This window comes from Apteryx mantelli, chromosome 3, assembly GCF_036417845.1.
Source record: "Apteryx mantelli isolate bAptMan1 chromosome 3, bAptMan1.hap1, whole genome shotgun sequence".
NCBI classification, from domain to species: Eukaryota; Metazoa; Chordata; class Aves; order Apterygiformes; family Apterygidae; genus Apteryx; species Apteryx mantelli.
This window is the reverse complement of record NC_089980.1, coordinates 48523893-48543284: the sequence shown is the minus strand read 5'-3', so window position 1 is coordinate 48543284 and position 19392 is coordinate 48523893. Positions and strand designations below refer to the sequence as shown.

General features: G+C 39.1%; 1 protein-coding gene across 3 annotated transcripts in view; it reads right to left on the bottom strand.

Annotated features, from left to right (window-relative positions):
• AHCTF1 (AT-hook containing transcription factor 1) overlaps positions 1 to 17544 on the bottom strand; it is a 52850-nt gene extending 35306 nt beyond the window's left edge. For 2 of the 3 annotated variants that reach the window (XM_067293316.1, XM_067293318.1), the window contains exons 1-6: positions 17386 to 17468; positions 9460 to 9586; positions 8003 to 8256; positions 4243 to 4423; positions 3238 to 3445; positions 1520 to 1636 (exon numbers count right to left, since the gene is read on the bottom strand). In XM_067293316.1, the coding sequence (XP_067149417.1) occupies positions 1520 to 1636; positions 3238 to 3445; positions 4243 to 4423; positions 8003 to 8256; positions 9460 to 9580 (881 nt within the window). In that variant the 5' untranslated portion in view covers positions 9581 to 9586; positions 17386 to 17468. Of the gene's footprint in view, positions 1 to 1519; positions 1637 to 3237; positions 3446 to 4242; positions 4424 to 8002; positions 8257 to 9459; positions 9587 to 17385; positions 17469 to 17515 lie in introns of those variants that run through there. The other variant, XM_067293317.1, reaches the window with a different exon arrangement.
• Positions 17545 to 19392: the final 1848 nt, after the last annotated feature.

The following is a 19392-nucleotide window of genomic DNA, read 5'->3' as shown; positions in this document are numbered from 1 at the left end:
TAAGAACCTAGAACATAAAGGAGATAATGTTGACATTAACAGCTCCAGTGACAAATGCTAGCCATGTAATTTGAAAGCTTTAACGTATTGCAGACTAAAACCTGTTGGCAATAGTTCTTCACAGTGAAGAGCTCTTGATCCAATCTGCCTTAAATTCAAACCTAAGAAGATTGTTGCTCTGTGAACAGCTGAGCTAATTAAATAGCTCGCTTACACTGAAATAGAGAGATCTTGTTCCTTTTCCCCCTGCCATAACAACAATAGTCCAATCTCTCTCTTGCATACATCAGACCCTTCTACATACTGATTTAATTCATTAGCCTGGCAGAAAACTATCAATTTTTCTGCTCAGGAATAGTTTTCTGCCAGATGATCTGAACTGAGTCAGGGAGAATCCAAAGACCGCTAAAGTTGGCACAAGGTAATCAGCAATACTGTGACTGCCTTCCTTTGCTGGCAGCAGGCTGTTAGACTGGCACAGTTTGTGTTCTAGATCTGCAGTCTAAACCGTATGTTTAATGGTATTTTGATGCCCTCATGCAAATATCAAACAAGTTATGAAGCAATCAACACGAAATAAAGAACATAATTTAAGAATGTAAGCACAAAAATATAGCCACTATTGCTTTGCCTTCTTTCAGAAACTCTGAGCAAGCTAGGAACTGCATGAAAACCAGGCTTCTAGTGAACTCACTAAAAATACAAACACACAACTCTACAACAGCAATTTGAACAAATGCAAGAAACAGCAACTCAAAGTCACAGTTCAAACTAAGAGAAAGTATATGAAACAAATAGAAAGATTTACTAGTGCTCAGATATAATGGCATTATGCACCTTGTTCAATCCCAAACTCAGGAAAAAGGGACTACAAATACAACTATGATGATAAATGTTTCCTCGTGGACTGATGACTTAGAACTTCCAAACTACAAATAAAACAGAAGAAATTTATTCTAGAAAAATATTTGAGGCCATTATTATTATTGTGAGTGGTGGATCCTTCCTCACATCTGCTAAAACCTGTAAAAGTTGTATGGTAAGCACAACACCTGCTATATTAGAGAGAGTCCCCTACATGGCTAAATCTTCAGCAAAATTCTACCAGCTCTATAATTGTTACCAGCTCTAAAATGCAAATATATTTTGCAAAACAGTACCCTCAGAAGTATCACTACTCATTTTTAGGAAGCTGCCAGTGGTGGCTCTACAATTAAAAATGGAGCTCAGGTCTACATTTAAAATTTTTAAGACCATCCAGGAAGGAAGAAAAAAAATATGTTGCACAGGCTCAAAAAGAGTAAACCTGACATTACAGTCTCCTTTAGATTTCATCAACGAACACTTTAATTAGTGAAAAATGTTAGTATATAATCAATTTCCTAATTAACAGAACAGGGCAAAAAGAGCAGATTGAAGACTGTGTATAAAACAAATATACATACATCAGCTGCATTCAAAGAGGTACAAATAAATAATGTTTTTTCACTCTAGTGGTTTACAGCGAGTTTTTAGTCACCTTTCTTGTGTAGACTGAACAGCCCACAAGTAACAACAATTGCGAGGATCATTTTCAGGTTCCTGGAAAGTAACAGTATAGACAGGAATCCTTCCTCCTTCAAGCTGAAAGTGGTACCTAATACAGGTAAAAGAAAAAGCAAAGGTGAGCCTATACACACTAACTACTTGCATCATGCTAGGTATTCTTAAACGCATTTCAAAAGCCTCAGCATTTCTTCTTAATAAAATGCCTGACTTGAGAACTTAGCAAGCATTGATTTTAAGAGATTTTTGACAATTCAAGAAATGGGTGGTTAGAAGCAAATGTAAGCACGAACACGTGTAAAACTATGCATATTCAGGTTATTCTTATTTAATCCAGAATCATTTACTTAGAATCTCAATCCAGAAGCAGGAGGAGAACTGAATGCATCCAACATCCATCTCTCCTAAAACATCAAACAACTCATCACCACTAGGGTGGAAGAATCCTCTGAGAGAAGAGCAGCTACATACACATCCTCAAAGGACAGAAGATCACACTTCCATTTTATACCCAAAGGAGTGAGACAAGGAAGTGACTATTTTTTACGGAACAGTTGAGAGATAAGGAATTTATTGTCCATGAAATGCTAAAAAATGGGTTTATAGCCTCCTCTGCCTGAAGTGATTCAAACCAACCTCTTCTAAATGAATATTCCAATTGCCAAGCAAAAGATTGCTCCTGCTGTTGTAGCTTACTTAAGTACAGAATTTAAAACGTAGAACTTCTCCTGAACAAATCCAAAGCAGTGCCAAACAGAAAGTCTCCTGTTTCTTTGCTTGGACTATGTAGAAAAGCATTTTTCTTCCAGACTTCTGAACTTTATTTGCAAGTTCATAATCTTCTTTCTTTTCCTGCCACCTACTTATTCCTCCATCATCTATTTATGCATCTAATAATTTCTGGTGAGTCACTGCACATTTACTTAATGAATCTCTATCTGACCTTGGTCATAAATCTCAAGTGAGATTGTTCTTTGGCAGGTTTGAAATCATCCTCTAATCTTTCTACTGTCCATAAATTTACATGTCCCTTATTCTAATCTCCAAATGTTCTAAGCAAACTTTCATTCAGCTTTGATGAGAACAAAGCGACAGGATGAGCATCCTTGCTTTAGAACTGGTCAATCTCCTATTTCAGTCAAGGCTGAAACGTAGGGAAAAAGTATATTCTCAGGCACAAATCAGCTATGATTTTTCATGTCTCACTAGTTTCATCATGGATACTTTTAAGAATATTATCAGCAAAATTACATTATTAATATACTGAAGCTTTGCAAGTTATGTCCTAATTGCAGTAAGTGGTTCTGAAAAATAATTAAAAAAATGTTTCATCTAAATATACTTGTTTCCTGTTTTCACTGAACACTGCTGATAGAAGGAATTCTCTTATTTCCTTATAGATATCAATATTGTCACATCCTGTTTAACATAACCAGAAGCAGTATGTTTTCCAACACTCCTCAATTCACAGGCACAATAAATAAGGAAAACAACCCTAGTTCGAGGAGAAGGTCCACTTTATCCATGTATCACTTAGTAGTTATTTCAGAGGAGGATTTCTAAGCATTTCAAGATTATACTCAAGAATTTCAGTCCTTGAAAAAAGGTTACCCTTTATCTTAAGATATTTCCTTAAGTAAAAATTGAAATCCCTGCACCACCAGGCATGGCCAGACAGAAAGGCCTACTTACTCCTTCTTCAAAGTTTTCATATTCCATAGCGATAGATAACCATCTGAAAAACCCACAACCAGCTGATTGCTTCTGCTTATGTAGCATAAGGTTGATATTGCTGTTCCTGAAGGATTTTGTAATTGAAAACAGAGATGTCGTCCCTCTCTGGTCACAGCTTCTCTTCTTTGTGGAATTTCAGCAGGAATTCCAGTGATAACTTCTAGGTCTACACACACAAAATCATGCAATAAAAGAATGTGTTATTCTATTTAGGATGCATTTTAAACACTTCAAAATGACTGTATGATCCAATTCCACTGTACCAGGCAAAATATCCATTTATTCAACATTTCTATTTTTTATTTCCACTTCCTAATTATTCAAAGAACATAGGAACTCTCTGACTGGACTGATATTCTGTCTCATATTTTAAAACCAGGTAAAAGTGTAACCATGATGGACAGTTTCTTCTTGGACTCTGTAAATCAGGAGTTTGGGCTTCACAACAAAGTCATTTGAAGTGATATCAACTCATGGAGCTGCTGTTGTAATAGCAAAACAGTGGATGTAACCTGAATACACAACTTAGAGATTTCATTCATCCAAATGCATGATTTAAAAAAAAAAAAAAAAAAAAATCCAGCTTAAGTATTCCTACAACTTGTCACAAGTCATTTAAAAGAAGCAGAACATTCCCAAGAAATAGGGTGCCTCTGGTTGACACAGCTTCCCAATGGGCAGCTGCAATGATTCAGATGGTAAAATTCCTAAACCTCACTGACAAGAATCATAATGGCTTAAGGATCTTGGAGGGAGGGAGGGGGGCATTTATAAATTTAGAAACAGCATTAAACCATTCCTATCTTTGATCAAATTGGACTATATGATGTCAAACCACCATCTGTTATCGGTAGTTCTAAATGTCTGCATGCTATCATCTTCAAAATGGGATACATATTCTTTATTTAGAAGACTTTCTTACTTTCAAAATGAGAGTTTTAAGTTTAAAAACTGTAAACTCACCTGATGCTTCTATTTCATTCTGACTGCAAGATAAATCATCCAAACAAAGGTCAACTAGAAGTATATGTCCAACATCCGTAACCACTGCTGCCACACCAAAGAGCCACCGCAGACTCTGGTGTAGGTGTTGCGTGCTCACACTGGCTCCTCCATGATTAATTATGGGTTCTATAGCAGTTACCTACAGGAAAACTGCAAGTTAATACTTAAGCTGTTTGACATGCTAAATAGAAATCATTCAACAGTAAAGCCAGAGTTAGCACATCAGAAACAAGAAAATAAATGCAGAATCATAAGATTTGAAAGAAAAGTACTGTCTTCAATTACTTTAAGAAAATCAAATCCCTTTACAAAAATTAACACTTACAATTTACTAGATTTCTTAGTTATTTAACTGAATTAATTTCAACTTAAATGCACTCTATTATTGCAGATTAGCAATTTAGTTTCCTACTTAAGAAAAACAGTTAACACTAATACAAATTTAAAATTAATTATACATACAGAACTTTATGATATGTAAGAGACTTATGACTAAACGTAGTTCTCCCTCTGCTCACAGCCCAGTGCCATGACAGTTTATGCCTTCTTTGCCAAACCTGTATTAGGTTAAATCATGGCTTTAAGTCAGAAAAGGCACTAAATGCAGTTGCCTGGCAGACACACCATTTCTATGGAAATGAAACATTTCCAGCAAGTGTTGAAGGCAGATACTGGCTTAGTAAACTTGATACTAGCCCTCATATAGATTAAAAGAACTACTAGATTAAGTTGAAAAAAAAATATTGAATGCACACCAGTTCTTTTGCATAGGTTAATAAAAACAAGTTAAAAAAGCCAGCCTAAAACAACAACAAAAGAACAGCAGCTTGTTAGATAAAAAGCTAACTAACCACACAAGAAGTGCATTCTACTCCTCAATGTTCAAAACAGTTTGCATGCAACTGTTTTGAACTATTTTAAACTAAAGCAAAAAGTTGCAGCACCTGCAACACATCCCAGGACAATGCTGAATTCTACAGCAGAGATACAAGCAAAGACTCCTGCACTAAAGTCATACAAAAGAAGAATGCGGGCTATCATTTGATCTTCTTATGAAAGTAGAGCATCGCAACACAATGAAACCAGCAGAAAATTTTACATTGAAGTGAAACAAAGAGGTGACCATCACAAGGTAGTCTCTTCCTATATTTGTTTTTTCAGAGGTGGAAAAAAAACAAATCTCTAAGCCCCACAGTTCTCTCCTTCTACATGAATATTTGCTATGACTACATAGCCTAGCAATCCACCACAGAATTTACTTTTCATCCTGGTCACAGCTTTAATCTTAGACATGTCTATACTAATCTAGATAACTTCATTTTGTTTCAGATTTCCTACAAATCAAATTTCTCACCTGCCCTGCTACTCAAAGGATTATCTAAAGCATTTTGATTATCCAAACTCTTGCTGCTCCAAGTCTTGGTGACTTATTAGAACAGAAATACAGCATGCATTTCACTGCAAAGTTATCCAATCTGTAAGTGTTGCTTCTAATTTCTTTTTCTTTGGACAGATTTTTTCATTGTTCAACTGGCTCCAAATGAATCTTTCCAGCTTTTGCATACAGTTTTCTAAAAGTGTTTCCTGGTTTTAACACTTCAATTTTCCATGTAGAAGCTCCTGAAACAGCATATTTTTCCACTGACTGGCTTTTCATATTCTCCTACACTACTGCCAACTCATTCTGGGAACGAACAAAGAAAACTTTTCTCAGCTCACTGAATCTGAATGCTATCCTTCTGCCTCCTCAATACAAACCAGAAAAAATTGTGAAAATACTTTTCAATAGTTTTGAAAAGTAGGAGCATTATAAAGCAGTTTAATATAACTAATGTTTTCAATTCAGAGTTGCTTTTAGCAGAATTTATTGCAAGCTATATTCCACTAACATATTCAATTTTCCACTTCATTTTGCATGGGTATTCCATGGCAATTAGGGAGGCTCCCACAAAAAAAAATTATGACAGATTTTTTTCTAAGTTTGTTGGGTTTTTTTGAACTCATTCCTTGATGTTCTGAACGACTTACTGCCTACTCTTACAACTAAAAGGTAGTCACATTTTCACAATAACTACCCTGTGTTAATATATTAATGGTTTGGCACCTTCAGCCAGAGCTACTGTAAGTTAGTGTTAACCTGTACAGCTTAATTGACTCCAGAAGATATACCCACAGGGAATACAGTCCATAAATTAAAGTGCTCATTAAAGTCTTCAAAAAGTAAACGACACAAACTGCAGAAAATGAAGCTAAGAATAGATCCCCATTTTACTTTTAAAATTAATCAGTGTGAAAAATCACAGAAACATTTAGGCAGAATTAAAACACCAAGTCATATATAACATGCAAATCTGAGCTACAGAATAATTAAATTCAAAAGAAATGGACAGTGGCCAAGCTTAAGTTTTATCTACTTGTTTTTGTTTACCCTTACTCCCATTCACAACTCCAAACTTACACTCCAATTAGCAACAACCATGTCTATGCTAATCTAACATAATAGCAAAAAGATAGGAACCAAAATGAAAGCAACAGACAAAACATGCTTGTAATTCAAGAGCATCCAGTGCAGAACAGTAAAAATTCAGATAAGCCTTGGCTTTATTCCATAATTTGTAACATTTATCACACAACAGCCAATTTCCCCCCCTCACGTTTTCTCCAGAACTACTTTTCATGCTATGGAAAAACTCCCTAGTACAATTGATACTTATAAGCACATTCTATTTCAAAACAGAATATAGATAATGAGACTAGGTGGTATCACATTATTTGAGTTTATATGTTAGAAAAAGTAGAAAAAAATAATATTACATCAGTGTACCTTGTCAGTGTACAAAAAGAATATTTAGTGAGCACAGATTCAAACAGACAACTGGGGCAGAGAGGACCTGGAACCATTGTAACTGGGATGCTGGTGTAGAAAAACATTCAAATAGGGAAGCTAAAGTTTAAGACAGAACTAATAAAAGCCATCAGCTCAATAAAAAATATCAAACAGATAATCAATTTGTGAGATTTTTAAAATGTCCCATATTACAGATGATTCCTTTCTGGCTTGACAGAATCTAATCTTAGATGCTAATCATAAATCCCCAAATTACTTTAAGGAAGCTGCACTTTGGATTGCAAGCCAATCTTTCAACAATCTGTCAAATAACTCACTTGCTAAATGCTCTTTTCTCCATCCCTAAACCAACATAAAAATACATTCTGCTCCAGAGTCATCTGTTTGCTAGTTTGATTCATGGGAATGTGTATTTTAAGTCATTCAAATTTCCACAATTGTTGTGTTGTAAAATATTTTAAAGACTGTTTTTGACAGAAACTAACCATCTAGAAAATGTGTATTACAGACACTTCAAAGCAATTTTTTTCTCTTTTTCACTCTAAACATAAAAAGCTATTTTTCAATGCCTTTTTTATGGAATTAAGAGTATTAGGAAACTACATACTCTTCAGTAAAAGCAGAAAACTTGTTTTACTATCAGTATGACTCAAAAGATAATGGCACCATTAAACCCAAGATTTTACATCAAGACTCTCTTGACTGGATACTGTGAAGTGACAGTATGTTAAAGCAGTATAGAAAAAAAACCAACCCTCTCCTACAAAAAAAAAAATCTTCCTACAAAACAACGCTCCAAAACTTTTCTTGAAACAGGATTATGCAGCACATAAGACAAAAACTTCATTTCTCAGATTAAAAAACACGCACCCTTCCTGGAAGAACAACTGCTTTAACCACTCTTGATATTCCAAGGTCATACAGACAGAGAACACTTCCCTCCGCTTCTTCCAACCCAACTAGTAATCCAGTTCTCTTCTGCCAGGAAAACTCCTTTACCACAAGAACAGTGGGAGGCTGTTCGTTTACTCCACTGAAACAATATGCAGAGAGCCGCTCTCCTGTCACGGAGTTCACTACCTCAATTTGAGGACCACATGCCAACCATGCTAGGCCATTTCTCCCTAGAAGAAAAAAAGAAAGCTGGTCGAAGCAAATTTCAAGTAGAAAAGACATTGTTCCTTTTCTGCAATAAAAGTACTCACAACCTAACAGAGGAAGACTGACTTACCCAATGCTGATCAATTATTTAAAACCATCCATTGAAACCTGCAGGCAATACACCTTACAATTAACAACCTCATTACTTTGCATTTGTACTTGTCTTCCCTGCCCTGAGGAAGGGTTTCGATTGTATGGGATAAAGATTGCAACATACTAAGCCATAATCTTCACACCATATTTGGCTTGTTTTTATAATAAAAAAAAATCTAAACATGTAAGGGAATACAAGTCTTAAAGCATATTTCAAATATAACAAATAACAAACAAATCATTTCTGGTTTACTAATTTTACTGGGCATATGTCTATTTTGGGCAGGGAATTGGGTGAAATGAGCTTAAAATGGGCACTGCATTAGTACATTAAAACTTTTACATGTACTGACTCCATAAGAAATTTAACATATTTTATTTCATGGATCTACTTTAAGCCCAAAGAAAATATTAACTGCATTACTGCATTTACGACCAGGTAGATTCTAGATGCCTAGAAATCCAGCTATGCATCCAGCTCTTTTCAGATCACCTAGCCAGTCAAGAATCTAATCTGCTTAGCCATTTCAGAAACCCTCACTGGATACTCATCTGCATCCTATTAAACACTTTGGAAATATGGCTGCAGTGCTTAACAGTCTTACACTCTCCCTTCTGTTCTTATTCTGATTGGAAAAGAAAATAAAGATTGCCTGCCTCCATAACACTGCACAAGAACTAAAGTATTTCTGCATGTGACATCACGATGATCACAAAGTTTGAGCTGGTGCAAATATGGTCCAAGACAACACTATTACCTTTTGAAAAATGTCTTTTAGTTAAAAGTTGAAGAGGCCTCACTGATTCAGCATGTTTTTAAATAAATGATTTTAATAGCACAAGATTGGTATAGTTTTTAATGTAGATTGCTGTAGTTTCAAAGTTTAACTATATTAATGTTTTAACATTAGCATTTTTAACAGTTAAAACATCCTTTTTACTCTCTAAATCTGGTGCATCTCATCAGCACCAACCTGACAGAGCTGATAATACTACCCTTTGCTTTAGGTAACCTCCAGGCAGGAATGTCTTCACGTCAAGACCAAGACCAAAATTTAAAGGAAAAGGCTCACCTCCAGAAAACTTCCCACGAAGTACAGAATCTAGAATTATCTCATCTTCCCCAAGTGCCTGAATAGTCACCTCTGGAAACTGCAGGAGACTGCTCGTTACCTGAGCTGTTAGGTCTCGCATTCTTCACTGTAAATAAAGAAACAGTGGAAAAAATAAATTCATGCTAGCCATAAAGATTTTTGAGATTTACAGGAATTTAATCAGTATTCAGTGAATAATCTCCTATACATCACCTGTAGCTCCTTTTCTTTGTAATTAATGACATTTAAATGTTTCTCCATCCACCTTCCCCCAAACACGTATCCATCAACATAAATAGCCTGTGTTTTCAGAGGCTCAATCTTTTGGCTAGTGGTAGGATAAATAACTGAATTTCTATCTTCTCTATGCCTGAAGAAAGAACATTCCTTTTTTGCTTATGGAGAAAGAAAGAAAGAAAAGGAGGAGGAAGCAAAGAAATAAAGGAAGGAACCTTATTATTAAAAGGATTTTCTAAAATGTGTTTCAAAATATTTGAATCCCTTCACCCCTCTCAGTCCTTCACCCTATATTTGATACTGTTCCCTGTACAATTTGAGATATTAACAACTAAAACGTGTTTCTTTATTTACATCATCTGTCAAGTATGAGTTCCCCTTCTTGCAGCAATTGCAGTTGACTTGGGCAAGCACTCAGGTCAGTTGTTAACCTCACAACAGAGGAAAGGGAGGATCGTTTGCTTTTTTGATGCCCATGAGATCTCCACAATAAATGATGCACAGGTATTGACAGATAAGTAAAAGAAAAAAAATCGAACATACTGAGTCTACTCATATACTGGCCAGTAAAACAGGATCTTGAAAAATCTTATTTAAAAGGCTTTTCAATAAGTTTTTATTTGTCCTTTCCCTTGATTTTACACTCTATTTTTGTCAATTATCTTCTAGCAAATTTCATGCATTACTAATCATTTGTGTCTTGTTCACTTTTTGCACATCCAGTTGAACATTAAGAGATACTAAGTGTGTAACTATCTTAATTTCAATTTTTTCCAGAAAATACACTGCTACTTTTTACACTGCAAAGCAATACAGATTTTTACAGCTTATCAATTAGAAAATATTTTTCCATACACTTGTGATGTACATGTAACAACGCAACATTATGAAACATTATTGTTTCTTTCTGTACCTAAATCCTCCTCCTCATCCCATTCCCTTCCTACTACTTGACTGTCCTTATCACATCTCTGCAATATTTCATAAAAATTTCAAGTACTTTAAGGAAATCTTCACACCTCTATAGGTGCTCCACAAAGAGTTCACATTTCAGTGTGTCAAGACAGAGTTTTCTGTGGGAAAACTTAAAAGCCTGATCTATAAAATTGGAAATAAATAGGTGACTAAGAGATAATCCATACATATGGAAATATATACTATTTCACATAAAAGTTTTGGAAGTTCTGTGATTTATTATAAAAGCCTCTAGAAGACAAGACAGATTTAATTATCTCGTTCAAATGGCATGGTTTCCTTCATGAAATCTCAAAAGGAAGACATAAGTATAAGCAGTTCACTATTTCTAGGTGTTACGCATGCTCACTGATCCAGCCATCAAACAGAACTATGCTACAAACTGGTACAGAGAGCCATTTAAATGTACATGCAAACTATATAGCGCTGAATGCAACATATACATTTTCCTGCATATAAAGTTTTATGACTGTTTCTTCCAGCATGCACTAACAATCTGTTTTCCTTACAATTTACAAGATTAAAGCTAGTTTTCAAGACTGGGCTCTGGGAATAGAACAGTCATTAAAAGAAAAGCACCTGCTCATAAATAAGTGTAATTTATAGAAATTGTCCTTCTTTTGTTGAGAAAGATTACGCTAAAAGCTGAGCACTGGAATTCACTATACTTCAAGTCACAAGCACTCTATCTGAGAATAGGTTCAAGTTCCAGTATCTTCTGCCAGCATCAAAACAACTAATGTGTGAAACAAAGGAAGTGTAATTCAGGCTCTCACACTAAGAACAAGTCAACATTTTGAAAAAATTGCTGCCGGTCGCAAGGCCAGTACTGCAGGATGCTGCTGCAGCCAGCCAGCCTGACCACTCCAGGTCTATTGTTTCCTCTGCCAGCATTCACAATCACTGCAGATAAAGTTCCAAATGGGACAACAAATTATTTGCAATAGGTTGGTTGGATCTTCTTTTTGGTAATTGCCATCATTTTGAAATGACAACAGGATGAACGTTTGTACACCTGATGACTCTAGAGAGTAAAGAGCTCCACATTTCAACCAGCAGTCTGGCTTAGTTTAACTGTAATGATTTAATAAATATGTTCTATGAATAAGCCAGATACTAACAGAAATATGTGGTGAATAGCACGTTCTAAATGCCTTCAGCATCCAGTTGTTTCAATAGGCGCCTTTAGCACTGCTGTGATGCTGAATGAGAAGAGAGGAGTGGTCACTCCTATATTGCTCCTATATTTCGCAGGAGGAAAAATTCCAGAAGAGGAAGAACAAGACGGCCAGGTAATATATCTGAAAGAGCAGAAAAAGGAGGCAACCAAGCAGAAAATTCACACTCAAGATAAGTGCAGGATAAAGCAATAGGGATATACTGCGTAGTGAACAGAGAAGGGGACCACTCAGCAAAGCACATGCAGCAGGAGAGAAATGGAACAGATGGGAGCAGGAGATAAAATATACCAAAAGTAGACTATGCCATTAGCAGCAGCAGCAATAGTCAAACAAAAAAACCCAAAACTCCAAAGAAAAAAAAACACAGAAAAATACCCTGAACTAGAAAAACCCAAAACTAAGAAAACCCACCCAAAATATTTTTCACATAACACAATTTAATGTGTTCTTATGCCTTTCTTTTTTTCTTCTGCCACCAACTGTTACTGTTTTTACAGGACAGGTAAGCTAAGGAGATAAATGGAAGAGAAAAGGATCTGAAACACGCAATCTCTGTTCAAAGTCCCAATGTCTTCTATCAGAGATGCCATCTGCAGAACCTTAACTGATTTCCAAGATTCTGACTAGGCCAACCCCCCCCCCAAACAAACAAAATCCTCCCCCAAAAAACAAACAAAAAACCCACTTCATTGTTTATGTTGTATCTGGCAACCACTTTACAGTCTAATTTACAATTTTCTGGAAAATAAGTTGCCTGCTCTAAGAGAGACCACTTTTTTTTTCTCCTGCTAATTCCACCAGGAGTTAGCAATGACAAAGGCTGAAAAGAACATAAAACGCAGAAGTGAGACGATGCAGTAGCAAGCAGTGAACCAGATCAGAGCCAATTCGATGGCACTCTTATGCTTACAGTCAAAGAAAAGAAAGGCCTTCCAGAATATTTTTTATTGTTACTTCAAATGAACAACAAAATAGCCAATTTCTAAATTTTCTATTCGTCAATGCTCCTTTAAGGGAAACACTGATTTTGACAACATTTATTAAAGAAGCAAAGTGTAGAAAATACCATAAAATTCAAAAAGAACATATGATCATAGTGAATAAACAATAAAGCTTTTTTTTTTTTTTGTAAATAAGCACTGAGGCATCTAAAATCCAAGTGAGATGAAAAAAGTACTTCAGGATAACTAATATGCTATTTCACAGTAGTAGCAAGATGGTTTTAAGAAAAAGAGCCAACAAGAATCTTTCAGTGGGGTAGGTGTGCTGTCCAGGATGTTCAAGGATACTTCTCAAGAGCATGCTCTCAATAAGATTTCAAATACAGTTCCACAGTCACCTTTCCTTTGCTACTGCCTACCTGGACAGGCCAAGCGCACACTTGCAAGGAAAAGCCTGATCTTTGTGCAGCCAAATTGGAAATTAAATTTTAAGATACTGCTGTGAGGAGATTTAAGATTAAAACAAAACAAAACAAACAAACAAACCACAACAACCACCCCAAGCAACCCATCAAACCAGAAACCGTGAGTTCTTCTCTGGTGCAGAGCTCACACCTCAACACAGCCTAGTCCTGTCTACGGTACAGATCAAACATGTCACTGGTTCTAGCATTCAGGCCATTGTACTAGGCAGAACCATGAAGCAGGCAACACTCCAACACCAGGACCATTCTTGTAACTCTAAATAATCGTGCTGCAGTTACTTTAACCGAAACATAGGTATATGAAAGCGCAAGAGAATACCAGAGCACCAGCCACGTCCAGCTTTCCTCTAGTAAGCCAACAGGCATTGTGCATGCTTTTTCTAGACATCTGGCTCGACAATATGGAACAAGGTCACATAAACTCCATAATAAATTATGAGCAATATTTATCAATCTGGTTATTAGGATGTTTTACTTGCATCACTCTACTAAGTTAAACCAAAGACTGCTAGAAAACCAAAACAATGGAAAAATGCTTGCTCAGAAAAATCCTGTGACTCCTTCCTGAGATGGGTTAAAAGCATGAAGCCTCTCATTTACGAGGATATATCCAACACTAACTGTATTTCTGCTTTCTTTGAAAACAATGACCATAATCACATTCATATTTCTGTCTGTTAAAAATCAGAAAGGTGTGAAATGCTGCAGGCTTACTCCCTGCTCAGGAGTAAATTGGAATTGAACTTTTCAGCGGTATCCCTATAACAGTGATCTGTGTGCAAGTTGCCAAAACTACCATTCTTCCCTCATCCAAGGTATTTATGACTTACAAACATCACAAACTATTTCTAAAGACACAGGTCCCAGACTGATGATGGGTTTCTGGATCAACAGACTCCAGGAAAAACATTCTAGAAATTGCATGTTCTAGTAAAATCGTATATAGACAAGTCTGAGTTCTGGGATATCAGTTTTGACTGACAGAAATACATGAAAATCAGCTTCAAAGACAAACAACTTTTTTGGTTTGCTGAAGAAAAAGCCAAAAATAGGGTCATCTACATGCAGCTGAAGGTATGATTTCATAAAGCATGGCGAGTTCACTGCCACCAAAAGAGAGGCCTTGGTACCACCTCCCATTTCTCCATCTGCTTCCTTGTCCAAGCATTGTATTCCTGCAGCTTACCCTGCATTGACCTGAACACTTTACGGACCACTTTATGAGCCAAATTAACTCCCTAAACAGACAGGAAACTAACCTAGACAAGTGGATGGTTTCTGCCAGATTAGAGAGTTAAACTGGTTCACAGAGAGGTCTGGTGAGCATAAAGGTTGGCAAAAGAAAGGAGGCACAACAGTGCAGGTGGAACAGAGGGAATTAAGCCTCCTCCATTTTGTGGCAGCAAGCTGTTATGCTGGCTCACATGCCTGTGAAACTACACACAGTTTGCAAAGAGAGCTAGAAACACTTTCCTTTTAAAAAATACACTACCTAGGACACAAATGGTTTGGTTTTTAATTCCCTCTTTCATGTAGAGACTCACTATCACAATGAGTATGTCACTGAGAAAGGCTGCAGTTGACAGACATCATTCATTCAGTGAAAGGAAGCTACAGTAATTTCAGGGAAGAGTTACTTGGTGATCTGAGAATGGATATGGACATAGAAAACACGCTTATTCAGGTCACATTTTCTAAGGAAATAGGAGAAAGAGAGGGAAGAAACCAAATAAAAGAAAAAAATAATAAATTCTTTTGAAAAAAAACCCGGCATCTATTTTGTTAGACAACAGGTATAGATGACAATTATGGAATTCTTTGAATTACTGGTAATGACTGGTTCCATGACATTTTCTTCAGAAAAATAGGAAGCAACTCACAAATACAGGAGGTGCAGTAGAATGATAAGACGCTTTCTGCACTTTAGTAATCAGGTTTAATGAATTAAAATTTTGCCATGTTTTACTTCAGCAGAAAGAGTAAAACAAGCAGGTGATTTAGTGAGTAGCACTTGATCATTTTTTCCCCACTTCTGTAGGGAGAAAAAAAATGATGTTTTAGGCAAAACCCCTAATATTTAATCCAAAACACAAATTTTAGTCCAAAAAGTCATTAGCATAACAGAAATGATCTGTATCAGAATGCAAGAATCAGGCTTATTTCACTGAAATGCAGCCTACAGATAGCCTTGTAGAATTTGTTTGGATGTTCCACAAACTCTCCAAGAAGCAAAAATCTACAGCAGAAGGTGAGAAAAAAAAAAAAAATCAGCTCCAACTCATCAACCACCAAGCCATCAACAGCTAAGAACCTGTATCTGATGCAGACCATAGATTCGATCTTCCTTTAAATACAAGAACAAACAAAACCAAAACCAAACAGAATTTGACACTAGAGCCAAGTCTACCCAACTAGTTTCCACAGTAATTCTCTAACATGACTATGCTTTTATTCAAGAGTTGCAATCCCTGTCTAACATGGCTAAGCTAGCAAAAATTCCTTAAGTCAGTGCTAAAACGCTCTTTCTTGTATGACTTGGTATGTCTAGGGTAGACAGATACATTTGTTAACTTTCTTGGCACTGAATCCAAACTTGCTGATATTGCTAGGTAGTAGTTAATAGGGCATCTCCAGCCTAACATCAGCAAATGTCATCATACCACAGCCTTCCCAGCATAGGATTCTGAAACATACTTTTACAAGAAGCAATCTGACAAGCTGAACTACAAAAACATTTGCAACACATACAATAGGCCACAGTTTTCAGTTGCTCTCTCCTATTTAGTTTAAGCATTCTGTCCACCACACAAGTGAAACACCAAAGGTCTGCCACTATTATTTTTCTAGTACCATATCTAACAGCTTACTAGGTAGAAGACATGAAATTAATAGAAGCCTGATGAAGTTCATTTCACTGTTAGAAAAGCAATCCCAAGGCAGTAAAATGAGTTGATGCAATAAGTGAATGAGGAGCTGTCCTCAGCAGAACAGGATACAGTGCTGTGTGCCCATACGCATATGACAGCTACCAGCCAAGATCGATACAATCATCTAGATTGATGAGTCTAAGAAGAAATCATCTGAACTACCCTATTTCACCATATGCCCTAAATGGGATTCAGTGTTCCTGACACAATTAAGTCCCCCAATTTTGCATAATTTTAACAAACATCATCGGGCAATAATTAGGAGACCTGAAAGACTGACACTATGTTTTTTTCTATTGGTAGAAGCTCCAGACCTGGAGTCGTGGTTTACTAAGGAAGAAATCAAGCACTTTTGTTAAGTCAGCAACTCTGCGGCATGATGCATGCTTCATACAAAAATTAAGAGCCCTAGAAACGCTCAGCAACACACAACAGAAAGTTGGGCTGGCAACATGAGAAGGCAGGTCCCCCATACCCTCCGCAGAGGCCGGGGAGACCCAGAAAACACACTCGACTTCTGTAAAACTGTGCTCACCCCATTAAACCCAGTCCTCCTCCCGCGATCCCCGCTCTATGCAGACAGTGAAATATACCGCCTCCTCCGGGAAAACGAGACCAAAAGGGAGAAGGGAAAAAAAATAAACAACCCACCCCTCTAAAAACCGACCGAAAGACGGACACGCGGAGATGTGCGGGCGGCCGGGCAGGAGGGCGGCCGGGAGGGAGGGAAAGCTCCCGGCGACAGTCGGCACATCTCCCACGCCCCCCGGCCCCTGACTGCCGTCTCCCGCCGGCGGAGCCTCGCACACCGCCGCCGCCTCCCATGTGCTCTGCCCAGGCCGCGCCGCCGCCCGGCCCGGCCCGGCCCGGCCCCCCCCGCCGCGGCCCCCCCGCCGCGGCCGGGCCACGTGCGGCGGCCACGGCGCCGCAGCCCAGGGGGTCACTTACGTAAGGGGCCGGGCGGCCGCGGCCGGGCCCGCCGAGAGCCCGCGCCGGGCCCGCGCTGCGCCAGCGGCGCCGCTACCGGCCTAGCCGCCTCGAGCGCCCGGTACCTGCTGCGGGCGGGGGAGGGCGTCGCCACCGGCCACCGCCGCCTCCCCCCTGCGCCGCTCCCGCCCGCCTCCCCAGCACCCCCCCCCGTTTTTCCCCCGGTACGTGCCGGTGAGGGCGGCGGCATCTCCCGCAGCGGTAATAGCGGCCTCCGCCTGCCGGGGCCTGCCCGGCGGTACCGCGCTCGGTGCCTGCGCAGCCGCGCCGCTCCCGCCCCTCCCCCCGCGCGCGGCGCCTACCTCGCTCGCTCACCCGCCGCGCGGGGTCGGGGGCGGGGCGGGGGGCGGAGATCTCGCGAGAGCGGCCGCGGCCACCGCGGGAATTTTCAAATTCGCGGGGCTTGGCCCGGGCGGCGGCCGCCTGTAGAGGAGGGGTTGCCGCGCTGCCTTCGCCAGACTACATGTCCCAGCGTGCCTGCCGCCGCCGCTTCCGCTCCGCCGCACCAGCTTCCTGCCGCCGCGGGCGGGCCTCGCGCGGGGCACGCTGGGAAATGCAGTCCCTGGAGGACTCCAGCGGCCGGCGTCACGAGCGGGAGGAAGGCACCATTTTCTCTGCTGCCTGCGCCGGCTGGCGGGCTGGCAGCGGGGGGTCCTCGTCCCCTGGCAGCGCCGGTCGCAGGAGAACTGCATGGCACGGGCTGCTCAAGCCTCCACGCGGCGGGCGTATGGTTCCGCACTAGCCGTTTGCAGGCTTGTTTTTTATGCCCTGCTACAGACTTCCGCCAGCACAGCTGTACCTGCGACAGCTGTGCTTGCACCAGTGCTAGTGAAAACGCAAAAGTAGAGAGAGGCAGCTGTATTTCAGTGAATCGGCCAAGCCTGGTACCGGTGTGTTAGGTGCCTGTAAAGGTGGTGGTTCTGTGTTAAAATCCAAGCTTGAGCAGTACAAATGGGGCTATGCCAGGAGTATTTTGCCAGTAAAATATGTTAAGTGCCAATGAAACATCTTCAGCTGTAGAAGTAGCCTAGAAAAGGCAGAAAGAAAACAGAAATTAAACATCAGACCTAGACAAGCACAGAGACCTCAGAAAACTAGTGCTAGAGAGCTTTTAGATCTAAACCCTCTAAGCAGAGACAGTGTCTCCCTTTTGATTCCTACTGTGATCAAGGGAAGAGGACTTTGTACGTTTTGTAAATAGATTTACAACAGAACTGCTTGGTTTTGATGAAGTATCTAGTTTGTTGTCCAGTTAATTGTTTCTACTTGATTGCAAAAGTCTGAACAGCAAGAAAGCAGAAGCATAACTAGCATTTAATGAAATAATACTGGCAATTAAAAATATGTTTAAAAAGTGGATTAGCTCCAAATATTAGATACAATCTTTAGGCTAAAAACATACCTATATGCCAGCATAAATAAACATCTCTTTACAAATGAAAACCATGACTATGGTGCACATTCACCACTGAAATGAGGACAGCTAGAGGCACTTAACAATACAAAACTATTGTTTGCAGCCGTTATAATGATAACTCTTTGGGTCGATTTGCCAAACTAAGTTATGACCTTCCCATTTCCTTTGCAACGTCACCAGCATCTTGGCAAGATACTTAACCTTTTAGCTTTTGCCACTCGGAGGTAGAACATCACCAACATTAGGAAAAGGAAGTGTCTTTGCACCTTGCATTTTAATTACTATTCTTTCCATCCTAGTTTGTGATTTTTGATGTTCCAGGTGTTTCTTCGCTCAGGATGAAAAGCTGATAACAGTGAGGTATCTTTTGTGCAGTACTGCTTATGTTCAAAGAATGAGCAAAGTCCCACTTTCTTGTACTGAACAGAAATTGGGTGACAGAAGAGAGTTCCAACCCCCTTTCCAATTAAGAGTTGCACCTAGGACCCCAACTTTTTCTCCAGGTAGCCAGGCACAAGGCTTTTTGTTCTCTTTTTCATGTTTTCAAATCCCCATTAACATCCAGAACACAGTTAATCAGTCTGCGCTTGCCTATTTGGTGCTCCTTTTATTTCAGCTACCAAAAGGGCTCAATTGCTTTTATACTTATCCTAAGTAAAAGAAATCCATTAGCCCTCCCAGCTTCAGCAGAGCATAGTACAATCAATAACACACTTAAACAACAGCCACCTAATTTCTTCTGTTCAAGTGTTTTGCTATTGT